Source organism: Eptesicus fuscus, chromosome 20, assembly GCF_027574615.1.
Source record: "Eptesicus fuscus isolate TK198812 chromosome 20, DD_ASM_mEF_20220401, whole genome shotgun sequence".
In the NCBI taxonomy this organism is placed as follows: domain Eukaryota; kingdom Metazoa; phylum Chordata; class Mammalia; order Chiroptera; family Vespertilionidae; genus Eptesicus; species Eptesicus fuscus.
The window spans coordinates 31922649-31940945 of record NC_072492.1 but is presented as its reverse complement, the minus strand read 5'-3'; the positions used below and the strand labels follow the sequence as shown (position 1 = coordinate 31940945).

At 44.6% G+C, this 18297-nt stretch overlaps 1 protein-coding gene across 5 annotated transcripts in view; it reads left to right on the top strand.

Annotated features, from left to right (window-relative positions):
• The first annotated feature begins 2314 nt into the window (after nucleotides 1-2314).
• The window catches only part of MARCHF10 (membrane associated ring-CH-type finger 10), an 81907-nt gene continuing 65924 nt past the window's right edge, over nucleotides 2315-18297 (top strand). For 2 of the 5 annotated variants that reach the window (XM_008149566.3, XM_028157441.2), the window contains exons 1-3: nucleotides 4057-4233; nucleotides 7584-7690; nucleotides 16220-16339. In XM_008149566.3, coding sequence (XP_008147788.3) covers nucleotides 4194-4233; nucleotides 7584-7690; nucleotides 16220-16339 — 267 coding nt within the window. In that variant the 5' untranslated portion in view covers nucleotides 4057-4193. Of the gene's footprint in view, nucleotides 2628-4056; nucleotides 4234-7583; nucleotides 7691-16219; nucleotides 16340-18297 lie in introns of those variants that run through there. The other 3 variants (XM_028157443.2, XM_028157442.2, XM_028157444.2) reach the window with 3 other exon arrangements.

Below are 18297 nucleotides of genomic sequence, written 5' to 3'. Positions count from 1 at the left end.
GTTTATCCTCTCACATTTCATCCTCACAGCAATCGTTTGAGGTAGAGTGTATTATTTTAAACAAATCTTGAAGTGGAAGGAGAAAAATCGGGGCCCAAGGTGCAAATTTCCTTGCTGTAGGCAACATCAGGGAATTGGGAATGGGAAACTCTGCTTTTGAGTCCTGATCTGTTACTTACCTGGTGTCCTTGGGCATGTCATTTCTCTTCAACTACCTATCCTGGGCTTCAGTTAATTCCTCTTCGGTTAATTGAGAATTGTTATAATTATTTTTATTTAAGAGGGGTCCTATCCAACAGAACAAGCTTCTACCTATCATTTCACTATTATAGTTTCAATCGTGTGTCTTAAAGATTTTGCATCTTTAGGTATCTTGTTTTGAAAGGCAAAAAACCATGGGGAGAGGTCTTAGATTGGTACTTATCAGTTAAAGCTTCAATGACCAGTTAATGCTTTACTAAGGCTTACTTGATAGCTAGCTGAGAGCTGAAGCTGGGTTGGGCTACTGGAGATGGAAAAGTACTGACTGCTGGTGGATTAGTGAAGGTTGGGTGGCAAAGTGCCTCAAACAAAGACTTCACCTAAATACATTTTATCTGGATTCTTCCCGGCTCAGGAGATGCCTTAGAAGTTGGTGTGAAGGCAGGGAGGAATGCCTGGTGTGTTGAGCATCTGGCTGAAATAGGAGTGAAGAAGTGTTGAAAAAGGAAAACCAAGAAAGTGAGCCCTGGGGGAGGACATAGGGAAAGCCATGGTCAAGAGTTTGGACTTCATTTCAGAAGTAAAAGAATATTTGAAAGTTTCTTATCAGGGAACCAGTGACATTAGATGTGTGCTGCTTTCAGAATAGGGTCAATGGTAGAAATAAGGTGTGGAAGACAGGGTTCCGGATGTGGTTAGGAGGCCCTTACAATAATCCAGTGATGAAGTCATGGAGCCCCAAACTCGAGTGGTGGTGGTAAGAATAGAAAGGAGTGTGATGCTGCAGAGGGCACAGCTGCCAAGTGGATGTGGGAGAGTGCTGAGAAGACCCCAAACCACAGACTCCTAGGGATTCTGGGCACTGATGAAAGGTCCAAGAATTTCCTTTTTAAATATGTTTTTATTTATTTCAGAGAGAGGATGGGAAGGGGAGAGAGACAGACATCAAGGATGAAAGCAAATCATCCATTGGCTGCCTCCTGTATGCCCCCTACTGGGGACCAAGCCCACAACCCAGGCATGTGCCCTGACCAGCAATTGAACTGTGACTTCCAGGTTCATGGGTTGATGCCCAACCACTGAACCACACAGTCGGGCACGGGTCCAAGAATTTCTATTCTCCTTTCCCCCTATTCTCTACCCCAGTGGTCAGCAAACTCACTAGTCAACAGAGCCAAATATCAACAGTACAACGATTGAAATTTCTTTTGAGAGCCAAATTTTTTAAACTTCTTCTAACGCCACTTCTTCAAAATAGACTCGCCCAGGCCGTGGTATTTTGTGGAAGAGCCACACTCAAGGGGCCAAAGAGCCGCATGTGGCTCGGAAGCCGCAGTTTGCCGACCACTGCTCTACCTAATCAAAATGCACTAACTTGATATCAGGTGGCAAGTTATTATTGAGTGCCTAAATACAGGGTGTGGCAAAACTCGGTTTTACAGTTGTATGGAAAATAATTAATAAATAATAATACAAGAGTAAACTGTTTCGTGTACTCACAGCTCTACACCTACTTTTGCCCCACCCTGTATGCAAAATAAATGGAAGAGTCATCTTTGCCTATGAAAACCACAGACAAGTAACCCTGGCAGAGCCTCTAGAGGGCAAGGCTCTGTGGGCCCTGCCCTAAACCTCTAAGCACCTTCTTCCTAGGGGAAGGCCGCCCAGATAACTGATCATGGGGAGCTAACTGGCTTCTTGTCTGGTTCTGCCACCCTTAATCACTCGTGTCTTCCTCTTCAGGTTGAAGCAGGCACTTCAGAGCCCCCCTGCATAGCTCACACCCCGCCCCCTCCACCTGCACTCTCCCTCTCCCTATGTACTGTCTTCAATATTCTTTTATTCAATTAAAAATATTCCCCTCTCTCGTTTTCTAGTCTCATTCTTGACAAAGCACAGCACGGATTCAGGGCAGGAGTGTAGGCCTCAGCGTCTAGGTTTGGAAATCAAAGACAAAGCCAATCCGTCTCCTCCCTCCTTCTGCATCTCTTCTCCGCCCTCCGCTATCGCCGTTTTTTTTGCCTTCAAAACCGCATCCCACTCGTTCCCACGGCAACCAGCGAGCGCCCCACGTCCCTGCTCGGGACCACGGGCCGCAACCCCCACCCTACCTCCACGCCAGGGCCCCCAGCTCCCGCGCGGAACGAGGGGGCCGGTTGCCAGGGAAACGGGAGGACGCCAGGGAGCCGCCCCCACCGCCTCCGCCCCTAGAAAGGCCGGCAGCCGCCAGGAAAGCCGGGGAGGAGGAAGAGGAAGAGGGGCCGGTAGAGGGAGGGGAGACGAAAGAGGAGGAGGAGAAGGAAGAGGAGCTCAGGGACGGCCTCCCAGGTGCGATTGATGGGCCGCTCCTCCACCGGGGACCTGCCTGACTGCCCCGCCCCTGGGCCCCTTAGCGCCCCGCAGGGGAGGAAGGACTGACCTGCCAGGTAACGGCCCAGCCCCGCCCGCCCCGGCTGCCCCTGGTCCTCCGCGTCGGTGGGGGGAGGGCAGGGGACAGCCTCTCCTTGGACTAAAACGATTCCGCGGGGAAATCGGGCCTGAAGCCTGGGTGCCTGGCCCCTCTGTCCTCCCCCTCCCTCCTGCTGGTACCACGCCGTTTTTTCTGGCTCCGAGGGACCGGTTTGGGGGACGCTGATCATTTATTTGCACGCTGGCAGCCGCCCGCACCCACAGAACTTGCCCGCGACGGCCCTGGGCTGCAGCCAGGAGAGGTACACAGGGCCCCTCGGCCTCTGAGGGCGAAATTGTTGATGTTGCTTGACATTTCCACCCTCTGAAGTGATGGTCAGCGTGTGGCCGCCCATCCCTCACAGTTTCACAACACAATGAAGAGTCACCCCCAAGGCCACCCGCCATCCCCCCCGCCCTCCTCCCCTCCACCAGCCCTTATTTCCTAAGACAAACTGCCTGGGAGAGTCACATCACACTCCTCCACCCCTCAATTCCTCTTCTTTATTTTTGGTCATAGTATTCTCTCAGTACCGGAGCGGGAGGCCAATTAGGCCAGAAGCACTCATCTTTGTTGCTTACACTCAAAGACATCTTAATAAGATTTTAAAACTCTGAAGTGTTTTAAAAGCTAAGATTTAAACAAAACCTGAGATATTTGGCATTACAAATTAACTGTGTAAACGGATGAATAAGATCTCCCAGATCCTTCTAGGCACTCAGTTGTGGAACAGGAAGAATTAATTTTTTTTTATTTTTCAAATTATGGTTGACATCCACTATTATATTAGTTTCAGGTGTACAACACAGTGATGAGACATTTATATAACTTACGGAAGTGATTGCCCTGATAAGTCTAGTACCCATCTGACACTAGACATAGTTATTAAAATATTATTGGCTATATTCCCTATGCTGTATTTATATCCCCATGACTGTTTTTATAACTGGCAATTTCTACATCTTAGGGGGACTTTTATAAACAGGATTGTCAGGTATTAATATAGCCATTTGGATTTTGTTTCAAAGGACACTTCAGCCTAAAGAGGGGCTTAAGTTTACATTTTTCCTTATTGCTGAACCAATGAAATGTTAACATTAATGGTATCTCTAATATGAGAACACAGTAAGAAAACAGTGAAATAGCTCGATGGCTGTGAAAAAGAAATCCCTTCAAATAAATTCTGACAAATGTGGTCACAGAACAGAGAGCATAGCTGTAGATATATTTTTTCAGAGAACTGAAAAATATTTCCGCAATCAGATTCTGCTCTCCTTAGTCAGGGAAGTTTGAATTTGTTGGAAATTTACACGCGAGAGGAATGCGTATGTCACCAAAGTTCTTAGAATATTCCTCATTGAAATTTCACAGATACGTAGAATTTTGGGGCCAAGAAGGATCATCTGCTCTTGCTTTCCCATGTGCCTCCTACTTCCTTCCCCTTTTCTTTTCCCTCCCAATTTAAAATGGTTTCTTATGAAGATGTCTAAAGCACCGATTTGGCCCAACATAGTATCACCAGAGACTTCAAACAGAAGCATGCATGACCATGAATGGGCTTAAAATTGAAAAGCAGTTTAAAGGTGAGAAACAAGCGAATACAGGATGCTGTTTTAGAAATATTTGCCTTACCCACATTTTATCATCATTCTCCCCCCTCCCACTTGTCTGTATTTGCTGAGGAAACTTTTCTGGCTTCAAATGGCCATCTGGTAGAGTAGGCCCTCAAAGCTGAGATCCGCGGATCAAGCGTGATCTCGTGTGGATTTATTTCCATACAGTTAGTTCTGTTTCTTGCTCATCCTGGTCAGTTTTTCAAACCTGCAGTGCAGGATGAAGTTCAAGGGACCCTTCAGAAATGTGGAGAATGTTTGCCTTAACGGTGGTGATTGGCCATCTCTGGATCTGTCTCTCACAATCTGTTTCCTTGGTCTGATAGTATTTGTCTAATCTCACGAAGCATTGACGTATTTAAATAAAAAAAAAAAATCACATGTGGCACCATGATGCTTCTAAATATTCATCTTTATGGTCAAGTCTATCCAGAGAGAGTTTATGGGAGGGAAAAGAGACTTTTGTAGGCAATTTTAAAGTCCTTTATTTGGTAGGTGATTGTGAAGTCAGCGGTAACCTAGCAAGTAATTCAAATAGTGTTATTTCCTACCTATTTAAACAAAGTTATTTCATGGCTCTTGATTTGGAAGCCTCCTTAAAATAATACTGCGTTAAAGCAGGACAGATTAGCTGGCTTTTCTACATTAACTTTGTAACCAAAACGTGTCATCCAGTGGACTCTGGAACGTGCCCCTTTAGCGACCATTAACATATTTTCATTATGAATCCTTATGTTCTCGGCCTGATTAATATTCAGACAGGCTTCTCTTTCCAACAGTAGCATCAGGGGTTCATCTTTCTGCCTGTGTTAACACCATCGTTTTCTGAAAAGGGTAGGAACTTCATTTTGGGCAAGTACAAATTCATGTGAAAAGTTAAAAGTGATCTTTTGAAATATAATCTCTCGCCCTGACTAGCTGGCTCAGTTGGTTGGAGCATCGTCCCGTACACCAAAAAGGTTGTGGGTTTGATTCCCGGTTGGAGCCCATGCTTAAGTTGTGGGTTCCATCCCTGGTCAGGGTGCATATGGGAGGCAACCGATCCATGTTTCTCTCTCACATCATTGTTACTCTTTCTCTCTCCCCTTTCCTCCTTCCCTCCCTTCCTCTCTTTCTAAAATCACTAAACATATCCTCAGGTGAGGATTAAAATAAAAAAATAAAATATAATCTCATAAGTGACTTTTAAAAGACTCAGAGATTTGGGTTTTGTGTATACGAGTAGATTGTGGAACTACCTATTAAACCGTGTTTCTGTACTTAAGATAAAATAACACTAGTTCTTCCTGTTGCTCAGGGCTAGATGATAAACCTGGGAAGATTTCACAGCAACAAGACCAGACACTGGGTCACCATGAGTCAGGGGCAAGCTGATTCCGCCAATGTCTGCATAACTGAAAATCCAGAGAATGAAGAAAAGTGGCAGAATGTAGACACCTGGGGGCAGGAATGTTGTCTGACTTATCCTGTTGTTTCCCCAAAGCCTAGACAGCACCTGTCACATGGTCATCATTAAAAAAATACACGTAGAGCCCTCACTGGTTTGGCTCAGTGGATAGAGTGTCTGGCTGTGGACTGAAGGGTCCTGGGTTCGATTCTGGCCAAGGGCACATGCCTGGGTTGTGGGCTCCATCCCCAGTAGGAGGCATGCAGGAGGCAGCCGATCAATGATTCTCTCTCATCATTGATGTTTCTCTCTCTCTCTCCCTCTCCCAGACCATTCCTGTCATCACCAACGCCTGATGACTTTCTCTCCTGCGTATCTCCTGTGGGCATTGGCGTGAGACTCTCTGGGTTCAAATCCCAACTTGTCCACTTAGTATTTCTCTAACCTTAGGCAAGTTGTGGAATCCCTTGGCCTCAGTTTCCTCAGCTACAATATAGAGATACAGTGCCTGCCTCATAGGGTGTTCGTGAGGAATTGAAAGAGTTAGTAGGTATAAACGTTTATAACTTGCAGAGGCTCAATAAACAGTATCTTTGATCTCCTCTTCCTCCTCCTCCTTCCCCTCAGCCCCCACCTCTTCCTCCTCATCATCTCCACTTTTGCTACCCAAGTCTGGTCACTATCTTATCTCATCTGGATTACTATAGTATGTTCCCAATGGTCTTTCCACTTCCATGTTTACTCCACATCCCCATCTCGCCCCCCCGCGGCCCCCCCCTCCCCCCCGCCATCTATTCTCCATACAACAGCTGGAGGGGCCTTTTAAAAATGCAAATCTAGCCGAAACCGGTTTGGCTCAGTGGATAGCGTCGGCCTGCGGACTCAAGGGTCCAGGTTCAATTCCGGTCAAGGGCACCTTGGTTGTGGGCACATCCCCTGTAGGGTGTGTGCAAGAGACAGCTCATCGATGTTTCTCTCTCATCGATGGTCCCTCTCTCTTCCTCTCTGTAAAAAATCAATAAAAATATTTTTTAAAAAATGCAAATCTACTCCCCAGACTGGAACCTTCCAGTGTCCTTCTATGGCTCCTGAGCTTCAAGGCCCCACCCCCATGAGCTGGCTCCGGCCCACCTTCCAGCCCTTTGGTGCTGCTCTCCCCATCTCTGTGCTCCAACTGCCCTGGCCGCCTGCTATTCATCCACACCAGCCCCTTCCTGCCCTGAAGCTTCTGCACCTGCTGTCCTTTCTGTCCGAGATGCTCTCTGTCCTGCTTACCTGCCTCGCTCCTTCGCAAATCCAGTGTCATTTCCTAAGGAACACCTGGCCTCTTGGACCAGGTTATGCCCCTCCACCCCCCACCCCCAATAATAATAATACTCTCATAGAACCCCATACATCTCCTTAGCATTTATCACAATTAAGGTTCACTTGTTCAGTGTCAGCCTTCTCTCCCTAGACCGTAAGCTCCTCAAGGCAGGGGCCATGTTCATCTTGCCCAGCGCTATATACCCCTGTGCCCAGCATCGTGCCTGGGTTGGAATTAGAGGTGCAATAATTGTTGAATAAATGACTTTCAGTCCCCAGGGGCTCATCACTTCAGTCATTCATAACTTAGCTAGGTTCTTGGGTTTGGTTTTTTGTCACTTTGTAGACCTGCTTCTGTATCAGGTATCTGTCAGTCTAACTCCTGTGACTAACCAAGACAGGATCACCAAAGCCAGCTGATGGCTGCATTATTTATGCCCAGAACAGGAGGGTGGTAAGGGCATCCACACCAACACAAAGAGTCCCTTGAGTCTGAAAGGAGCATCTGTGCCTTTCAAACAATGGAAATTAGATTAATAACGGGAATGAACGCAATTATACTAATTCCAAACATGGCAAAGTAACAAAGGGTTCTGTCACAGCACATTTACTTCTCCTTTATATGCAGGTCAGGGATTAAGAATCATGTTGCATGAAGCAAGGGACAGACAGAAGTTCCTCAGCGATGCTCAATCTCTGCGGGACATGCAGCATAAGGTGGCGTCTGAATATCAGGTACAGTAATGGCAGAAAACAAGAGTTACCTTCCACCTTCGTTTACAGTATGAGGAGAGAATTCGGCACACAGCCTCAGCAGCAATAGTTTTCTAGAACCCCAAACCCACCACTTACAAGCCGTGCGATCCTGAAAAGCCACTGTACCTCTGAGTCTCAGTTTCCTCGTCTGTAAAATGAGGATAATAATAGTACCCACCTCCTAATACTGTCATGGGAATGAAATGAGATAACCTTTTAAAAGTATTTAGCACAGAGCTTGGCACACCAACCTTGCCAACAAATGACATTAGGGCTTCCATGTGATAAACCAGCTACCAAGGAAAAAGACATTACGGAGTAAATTGGGTTGCCCTGCTATTTATAAAATGACTTGGCCCTTCGTTGTCATCCTGCCAGAAGAAAGATGGTTAGCACATTCCACAATAAGCTAGCTATTCGTCACCCTGGTTACAGCGTTTACCTGCCAAAAACAAAACAGAGAGCCCGAGGAGTCATTACCCAGCGCTGGCATAGGACAAACTTTGCAAGTGTCATTCAGCCCGCTGGCTGGCTGGCTGGCTGGCGCTGGCCCGGAGGTCAACCCTCACCAACCCAGGAGGCATGTCGTCAGCCTCGATCAACTAAGGATCCAAAAGTGCTCCTTCCCTAAGGAAGACACAGAACTGCTGTTATCAGGTTCTCCTCCTCCCCCTCAGCAATTTCAAATATAACTGAACCTCCCAGGTCACCAAGGAAACCAGACCTATCTCAGTAACCTGATTTCACCCGTGTCACACAGCTTAGCGTTGGGGGGGCTGGAAATGGAGTCAGCAGATTTCTCCCGCAACTTGGCAACACACCTACCGACAAGACTATAAAATTGAGGGAATTTGTATACAATAAGTGAGAACATAAATATTCGAACTGGTCATGCTGGGAGTGCATCTACTTTTCACAAAGATGCCTCCGCCACCCGGTCCACGTTTCGAAACACTTGTTTGAAATTGTCTTCAGAACAGGCACGTAAGATAATCAATCGTGTCTGATGGTCTCTGTTGAAAAACAAAAATCACACAACTGTGTGTGGCTTAGAGCCCCTGCAGTTTCATTTTCTAATCTCTGTTGGGCTTTCAACACTGTTCTTATTCATAAGAGCACTTTCAACACTATTCTTATAAACAATAATACTTAAGTGCCTACTATGTCCTGAACAAAGTCCCTTTTCTCCCAGAGTTCTTATCCCAGAATCGAGAAACAAATGATACACACAAGTAAATAAATATGTAAGATCACTTCCGTTACTGATGAATACAATGAGGCAGATAAAACAGGGGTAATGGGGGTGGAGGTGATACTCCTTTAAACAGGCAGGAAAGTCCTTTTTGAGGAAGTAACTTTGGCTGCGCAGGTAAATGATGGGAAAGAGCCAGCCAGAACATCCGGAGCTGAAGGGAAGCGAGTGCAAAGGTCCTGAAGCAGGAACTAACTTGGAGCATTGGAGGAAACAAAAGAAGGCCAGAATGGCCGAAACACATGGACCAAGGGCGAGTGTGGGCCGGGTTGTGTTTCCGGGACAAAGCTTGGTATTTGGAGTTTATTCTGATCACAATGGAATTATTGGATAATTTTCTTTCTTTTTTCTTTTTTGAATTATTGGATGACTTTAAGGAGAGGAGCGGTATGATCTGATCTACATTTTTAAAAGATCTCTTTGGCTGCTGTATGGGGAAAGGTCTGAAAGGGGCAAGAGAAGCAGCAGAAAAACTAGTAAGGAAACTACAGTGGAAATTTAGGAGAGAAATTCTGGTGGCTCGGCCAGAACAGTAGGAGTCGAAGTCGCAGGAAGTGGCCTGACCCAGGAAATAGAAGCAACACAGACATCTTGCTGATAGCTGGAGAGGGGGGATGAGAGAAAGAGAGGAACAAAGGATGACACACCGCAGCATGTTCACTTGTCCATCATCTCCCTCTGTTATCATCACTATTTGTAACTTACCTACTTTTTTCAAAGCTCACGTTTTTAGCCTTTGTTTTCTGGAGCTTTATCTACATTTGACACTTTTTTTCTTGAAACATTACTCCTTTGGCATTACGACATCACACTCTCCAGATTTTCCTTCTGTTTCTCTCTCTCTCCTTCCCACCCCTCAAATGTTAATTCCCCCAGTTTTCCATCCTCCACCCCATTTTTTTCTAATTCACTAGGTCTCCCGTGATCCATCTCATCCCCTCCTATGTTGTTTTAAAATATATTTTTATTGATTTTAGAGAGAGAAGAAGCGAGAGGGATAGAGGGATAGAAACATTGATGAGAGAGATACATCGATCGGCTACCTCCCACACGCTCCCCGACCAGGGATGGAGCCCGCAACCCCGGGCATGTGCCCTGACTGGGAATCTAATCAGGTCAGGGACCTCTTGGCTCAGGGGTCGATGCTCAACCACTGAGCCATACCAGCCGGGCAAATCCATTCCTATGTTTTTAACCACCACTCATATACTAATGACTTGTAACCTGAATCTTCCCAAAGTGTCAGGATCAGATGCACACTGTTGTTGAACATTTCCATCTGGATGTCGCATAGACACCTCAAGTTCAGCATGACCACGGTTGCACTCCACATATCCTTCCTCCTGCCTCCCTCCCCTATATTCCCTGCCTGGTGATAGTGGCCTAAACCTTCCCTGACTCCTCCTCCCCCACCACGCACATCCCACTATCACCAGCTCCTGCCAAGCTTACTAAAAAGCTCATGACCTTGTGCCTCCCTTTTTATCCTATTGCCACCACCCTGGTTTCAACCTCCATCATTTCTCTCCAAGACTATTCCAATATCCTTATCACCGGTCTCCTTGCCTCCAGCCTGCTTTCTTGGAAAAATCTTATCTAAAATGTGAATTTGACTATGCCATTGGAATGCATGAAAACCTTCGGTTGTTTCCCTCACTTAAGGTTGGGTCCAAGACCCAAGAACTCAATCATGTCTCTAACCTCTTCTTGACCCTTCTTTACTTTACTCTCTTGACAAGGATGGTGAGGAGTCCAGTTTAATTTAGAGTCAAAGGGAACCTCTGAACTCCTATAGCATCTTTTTTCCAAAAAAAAAAAAAATTCAGTGAGTTATAATTTATATATTATAAAATTCACCTCTTTTAAGTGTATAATTTAATGACTTTCAATAAATTCACCAAGTTTACAGCTATCACCACCACTGAGTTTAGAACATTTCCGTCACTTCAATACCACAGCACCCTTTTCCTACCTCTCTCCCAAAGCTTATGAAACTGTCTTTTGTGTGACTTCCTCTCAAACTGGACCACAGCTTCTTAAGGGCACGGGTGCAACCTTATTCTTCTCTGTTGAACCAAACACCTTGTCATGGATGAGAGCCAGTGTTCCTTAACTTGACACCAACTCTGCTTATCAGACTTAGATCCAGATGACTTGTAACTATTCCTACAAGTCAAATCCACCCTCAATGGAGCATTTTCCAAGCCACTCACCACAAGGTCTGCAAAAAAAATAAACCAGGTTGTCTTTAAGACATCCTGAGTATTGGTCGAAGTAAGTACATAGCAACCCACAGAAAATACTTTAAAGGGAACCACAGTGAGTTAGATTATTTAATCTATTCCTTGCCTTGTTCCAGAAAGGATTTCAAGTAAGGGGTTAAGAATCAATTGCATGGCTTTAATGGCCCTTCAATAAGTTGGTCCATATATCACCTATGTGTAATTAGATAATTTGCTAAGGTAGACTTTGCATTGGGTGGATATTAAAACCCTGGGTCATTGATGAACTTGGTTAGTTACTTGTAGAAATCGCAGCTTTCACTCCCAGTGCCGTGACCTGCTTGAACACTAGGAAGTCCCCATTTCTGGGTGTACAAATAGTCTAAGACCTAATAACTAGATATGACTCCTAAATCATATACTTTTGCCACACATCCCTTCCTGTGTTTGACTGGCTCAAATGAACTGGCTCAAATTGAAGCCCTTAGAAACCTCCTGTATACACTATTCCTGCTACATCCTAAAATATGCTAAGGGTTGGTATGCACCAAATTAGCAGTGCCTTTGCAGGTCTGTGTGCTAGCAGCAGGAGAGGGTCCAACCCACCCTGAGTTATTTTGATGCTACTCCTTTCAGTGGTTGGGTGGGACCCTTTTGAAAACACAAGAGGAAATAAACATCTCTTTGGCATATTACATGCTATTTCAGAATCTGGTAACTAGTACATAATTATATGCCATCTCAGAATTTGGCTCTCTTTCTTCAAGGGTGTTCATGCTGCATAGCTTTTTTTTTCTTTCTTTCTTCCTTCTTCTTTTGGTCAAATGTGTTTATGTACCTCGAGGCAGAATTTAGCCATTAATGTCCACTGAAAGCTGGAGAGAAAGATTACACTTAGCATTTTGGAATGATTTTCCATAATCTAATGTGTTCAAATGGGTTTCATCTCTTGTCACTTATTCGTCCTAATTCCTTCAAGTACAGATCAAACACTGACCATGATACAGACTTGTTCAAGGGCATGGTAGGTGACTATGCCTGGTGGTAAGGGTTTAGAACCGTCCACTCAGAAGGTTGAGGGAATGAATGGAGGGAATGAATTCCTACTTGCTCACCTCTGAGGTGTGTCTTTCTCTACTTTTCTTGGCTAGAACAAGAAAATCAAGTCATTTGAGAGGAATATTCACATCAAACTGTTTTTACACCTTTGATTACTTAAAACCTCTCAAAACTAATGAATTTTAATCATGTCACCAGTGATCATTAAAACCCCAAACTCTGGATTATGCATGTTAGATCAAAAGAACAACAGCCAAAAAGAACCAATTAAAGGCACTTGCCAAAATGCTTGCGGAGTTTGAGGAACAATAACCTTGACCAGGGCCACTGCTGACTGAGATGTACAGCTGGGTCTTAGGATGGTTTTTATTCTACAACTGCGAGGCTGGGAAGTGTTCCTGTGGTTCACTGATGGCTTCTTCAGGCACCAGGAGGCCGGGGAAAAGAGGAGACTGGTTATAAAAGAAACAGAAGAAGCTTCGAGCATCCCTGTTGATTCAGAAAGCTGTAATGCTGCAGAAAAGGTGGTTTCCGGAGGGCACCTGAGCGACTAAACAGGTTCTCCTGAGCTGGCTGCCAGGGGAGGAATGGGCTCTAGACACACACGTCTACTTCCGGGACAGAAAAACAAGGATGATGTCCAGGCCTGAACAGAAAGAGTCTTTCTTCTTCCGTGACCAAAATCAGAGTCACATTACTTGGCAAAGGCTGACTTCAGAAATAGAAGTAAACCAAGAAACGGGATTGGAAACAATTAAAAGACTCTTAAGATCATAATGGTGGTGGTGATGATGAGTGTCTTATATTGGGCACGCACCATGAGCCAGTCACTCTGCTCAGCATCTGACCAACAGCGCCTCGGGCTCCCCAACACTCTGGCAGCACGGGGCCATCTCACATGCCCCTCTGACAGATGAGGGGAGTGGGAATCAATGGAGTTAGTCAGCTGCCCAAGGTCACAATGCTAGAAAGTGGCAGAGCTGGGGTTTGTTGTGTTTACCAGGATTGAGTTACAGTGAGTCACGAAACCCACGTCATCCCCCACAGGCGTAGATGCACCTTCTGTGTTCTGCCCCCACAGTGGTGGCTTCTGCACAGAAGGCAGCCTGTCTGCGTGAGCTGTAGTCAGAGGGATGAGCTCAAAGGGTGGGAGGGGGTGTGGGTGGGGAGGGGGAACACCAAGAAAGAGTGAAGGAGGAAGCCCTGATCCTCCCCCAAAAGGAAGGAATAAGAAATCACCTGACACTCCTTCAGCTTCAAGACTGCCCCCAGCCAGTTACGTCACAGGAACAGAAATTTATTTATAGCAACCTAGCTCCAGGCACGTGAGTTTGAAAGGGGAAAATCTGAAAGTTCTGAGTAAGGGGAGCCCCTGGTGACTGTGAATTACAAGTCCATTCCTCCTCCGCATCCGGTGATGTCACACTCCTCTGCTCCTGTCACTTCAGGTCCCCCCCTGAGCAGAAACAACGTCAGCGTCAACAACAAAAACATCATTGACATTTACAAATAACAGGAAAACTAGCCCCTGGGTAGAGTAGGGCTGGATTCTTGCTGTTTCTAGGACTGGAAGCCTGGACTTGGCTCTGTCCCCGTGTTCCTTCTCCTCAGCAAAGCTGTGGCTTTGAGAGGCTTAATGTTTGATTTACACAGAAAGACTGCTTGGCTGGATCAAAAGGAAACGATTGGAAGTACCTATCTTGCCACCGGTTTGCTCCCTTCTCCTCTTCTGAGAGAAGGGACCAGGAACCAGAGGAGAAAAACATTTTTTTTTTTCAACATTGCAAACCATTCCATTCCTCATCCCCTTTTGGTAAAGAAATATTTAAGTCGCATGCATTCTTGGAGAGAATTTTCAAAAAACACTCAGCCCACAAGAATTCTGTTCATCCCACAAAATCTGCCTGGGTCCTGCGAGCATTAGCTAAGACGGGTTCCTCCGCTTTCAGCCCATCAGCACTTTCTTGCTCCTTTGATACCAGTAGGGTATCACAGACATCTACCGCACCAGGAAACCGTGGGCCCAGCCAGGGCTCCTCCCAAACCGGGGCTCCGATCACAAGTCATTGTAGAAGGAACAGAAAAAAAGAGGGCCGCACTTCGCTAAACTTCACTAAGCTCTCCAGCTAAACTCTCTTTGGTGCTTATCTTATTATTTATTATATAGTTTCTGTCCAGTGTTTTTGGAGTTTTCGGTTTAAATTATTTATGAAAACAAACACTGCCCAGGATTTCTCACAGTGGCTTACTGTCTATATGGAATAGTTTTTGGAGATAAGATTAACTGTGAGAAAGAAAAACAACCATTTTGGAGTGTTCACCCTTTCCAAGCAAGGCGGGTGAAACTGCACATTTCTCTCGGGAAGCCAGGATCCCACACGTGGCAGGTAACCAACTGGCCACCACGCGCGAGCCTGGAGGCCAGTGCTTCCCCTGCAACTCAGTTGAGAAGCAGAGTGTAACTGACTCCCTGGTTTCCCAAGTGGGAAATGTTTGGTCAATATCAGGTCATTTCTGTTCTTAACCTAGAAGCATAATATTAGGCTTTCCCCGTGGCGGGAAACCCTGGCAAGTCCTTCTACGTCAAGGAAGGAGATGCTTTTCCAACAGAAGTCAAAAAATGCCCAAGAAATCTTTCCTTTCTCAACCCAGCCAGAAAGGCGGACATGTCAGGCCTAGTTTAGAAACAATACTGTTGGTCTTTACACGGCCTTTCTTTACTATGATAGTGGATAATTTGGCTCTGGCGGGGCCGTGGTGAAGTCAGTCAGTGGCTCTACAAACCTAGAAATGCTCTAAGAAGTTTTACTCTTTGGGGGTATTTAAATCATCAGTTGAAATCCCCACAGCACATGATATTCTTGTGTTTGTCCAGTCCCCATACTGGAGGAGAAATATCTCAGAAGTAGAATTTCTTTTCATTTTGTTTTTTAACAAATTATTATTTTTATTATGTTTTCATAGCATTTGGGGATTACTTTCCTTCCTCCCAGACAAAAATGCAATTCAGTTAACATTAAATGCTAGAAGTTGGGGGATTCAAAAGATAAGAAATGGTCCTTACCATGAGGGTTCTCACTGATCAGCAGGAGAAACAGGTTCAAAATATAAATATAATAGGGGTGAAATCGCATAATTCAAGCTTTATATGTATAAAGGAGCAATTACTTTGGCCTGGGGAAGAGTAGTGAGGCAGGGGGAACCTGAGATGCCACCCAGCTAGTTCTTAATTTGTCAGAACATCCTGTGAAAGGCATTCCCAGCGGAAGGAACAGCATGTGCTAAAGGTCTCACGTAGGAAAGTTCTCCTGTAACGAGAGTGAAATCCAAGGGGACAGAGAAGTGTGGAGGTGAGTATGAAGGAGGAGCTACTAGTATGAAGAGAAAGAGACCAGAAGGAAATGTTAATGTGGTACATTATGTACTTCCTTCCTTGAGAAGGCATTGTGGGGTAAATATTGGACAAAATGCCGCTCAGTATATTTGTTGTTTGAATTTATGAAAGCAATGACTAATATGTTTCACCTGGCATTTTGGGCAAAGGGAAGAGGGAGTGATGCCTGGGCGAAAGTGTTCGTACCTGGTAACAGGTTTTGATCAACCCTGCAGATGTACATCGTGTATTCATTTATTTAAATATATATATATTTATTGATTTTTTACAGAGAAGAAGGGAGAGGGATAGAGAGTTAGAAACATCAATAAGGATGAGAGAGAAACATCGATCAGCTGCCTTCTGCACACCTCCCACTGGGGATATGCCCGCAACCAAGGTACATGCCCTTGACCGGAATCGAACCCGGGACCCTTTAGTCCGCAGGCCGATGCTCTATCCACTGAGCCAAACTGGTTAGGGCACGTCATGTATTTATTTCGTGATTTATTTCATGTTCTTCACAATAGGAAGCATGAAGTTATCAAAGCTAGTCATAGATCCAAGAGGACAACAAAAACCCACCCTCTTTTGTTCTCCAGGCTTGTCTGAGAGGACAGGAATACAGAAGAGACTCGAGTGAGAAGAAACGAGATCAACTTGGGGGGCAAGAGACAAATGTGGAGAGAGCCCGGTTTTTAAACGGGTCGTCTTCCAAACAGGTACTTAGAACTCTGGAAGACATTCTCCTGCTGGGGTGTGTGTGTGTGTGTGTTTTACTTGGGGGAAAGCCCGCACAAAAAAGAGATGTTGAAGAATCCTAAAGGTTAAAGGTCAGGGCAGGAAGAGGCAAAGGCAGGAGCTCCCATTCTGGGTACCACGCCCCAGCCACATGATTCCTCTTCACCCTGGTTCGGCCTCCCTCTTCTTTCCTTACAGTCTAACCCGTTGCATTGCAAATCCAGTTTTCATTTTAAATGAAGAGAGTAAAATGCAATAATAACTGCATCCCATAATAACTAGCCATTGTTCAAATATTTGTGTCTAGGATGACAATAGTAAATAAAAAGAGCAATATAATATAATAGCAATATGAGAATGATGACAGTAACAGTAGTAGTTAGTAGTTACCATTATTTGAGTGCTTACAATGTTCACACTGTGTTAGGTACTTTATACATATTAGCTTATTTAATTTTCTTAAATCACTATATATTATTTGCCTCATTTTATGGAGGAGAAAACTGAGCCTTAGAAAAGTTAAGAAAATTCACCTCGGATTTTACAGCCAGTATGTGGTAGGGTAGGCATTCTGTTGCAGGCAGTCTGAGCCCAGAGAGGGTGCTCTGAACCATGGAGCTGTATGATCATATTTCATGTGTAAGCGCTTATCTGTGTAAGAATCTTCCTTATCCTAGGTAAGCTGAATACCACAAGTGGCATTCAACACCCATTGTTAGCATGGTGAATTGATTTAAGATGAGTAATATGCCTTTTATGAAGTCTTATTTAATATTTTATGTCTGAAACATACTCTAGAGGATGGACTCTCTTTTCTATTGGCGGTGTGGATCCCTGAGATAGGTCCTGGATACCTGATATCAATCAACTTCTTGTTGGGATTTCTTCTCTAATCTAGGATGTTCACACTGTGGTTATTTAATGTTCAAAGGACACCTGAAAAACATCAGTGATTGATGTTCATGGATGTAGCTGCATCCCTGGGAGAGATCTATACTCCCTATTAAGGAACATACACTCACACGATAAAAGATTCCTCCTAGAGTCTGAACGTGACAGAGACTATCTCACAATATTGGCAGCCTGAGAAGAACATGTTGTCTGGATCTTTCCTGTTACTTAAGGACGAAATGTGATGCCTGATGCTGATGAAACTTAGGGAGGGAGATTAATCCAAAAATTAAATCTAGTCTGGCTAGAACAACACATTTTTAGCATTAAGGTAGCTTCTTATATTTTTGTACTTAGGAACAAAAATCAAGGACAGATTTTTTTTTAAGTAATGTAAATTTAAGTCAAATAGCAAGCATATAGCAATCTCCCTAGATTGGATTTATTAAGCAATGAGCAGCAGGGTTCTTCCATTTTCATGCAAAGACCTAAGTACATGGTCATGGCTGTTTTGTATGGCAATGCTCATGCATCTGAAATATTCTAGGACTTGAAGTTTCATGCTCCTCTTCACAAACTTAATTGGGGGACAAGCTGGTAACAGATGCCTGTCTTTTTCTTCTTCAGCTGTAAAAATTATTCATTCTTTAAATCATCATTGCAAAAACACTCAGACCACATCTACAAAGGACATAGTTGTCCATATAAAAGTAATTATGAAATAAAGACAAAAATAGGTGGTAAAAATGCATAAAACTGGCAATTTCTATTCTAAAGTACAAGGACAAGAGTATTCAATGTCAGAGAACTCAAAACAACATTATTTACATAATCCTAATTTTTTTCCAAGGGTTGGGACCTTGATTGTACAAGTGCCTTCAAGGTTGCATCTTCTCTATCAAGAAGAGTGACAAAATCAGAATTTTCCACAGTGAAACTCACCCCTGCTTGGCTCTCTGTATGACAGGTATTCCTTGGGGGACACTAGAGGATTTGCCTCTGGATACAAAGGCGCAGGAAGGGCAAGGTGAGAGACTTCACCACCGAA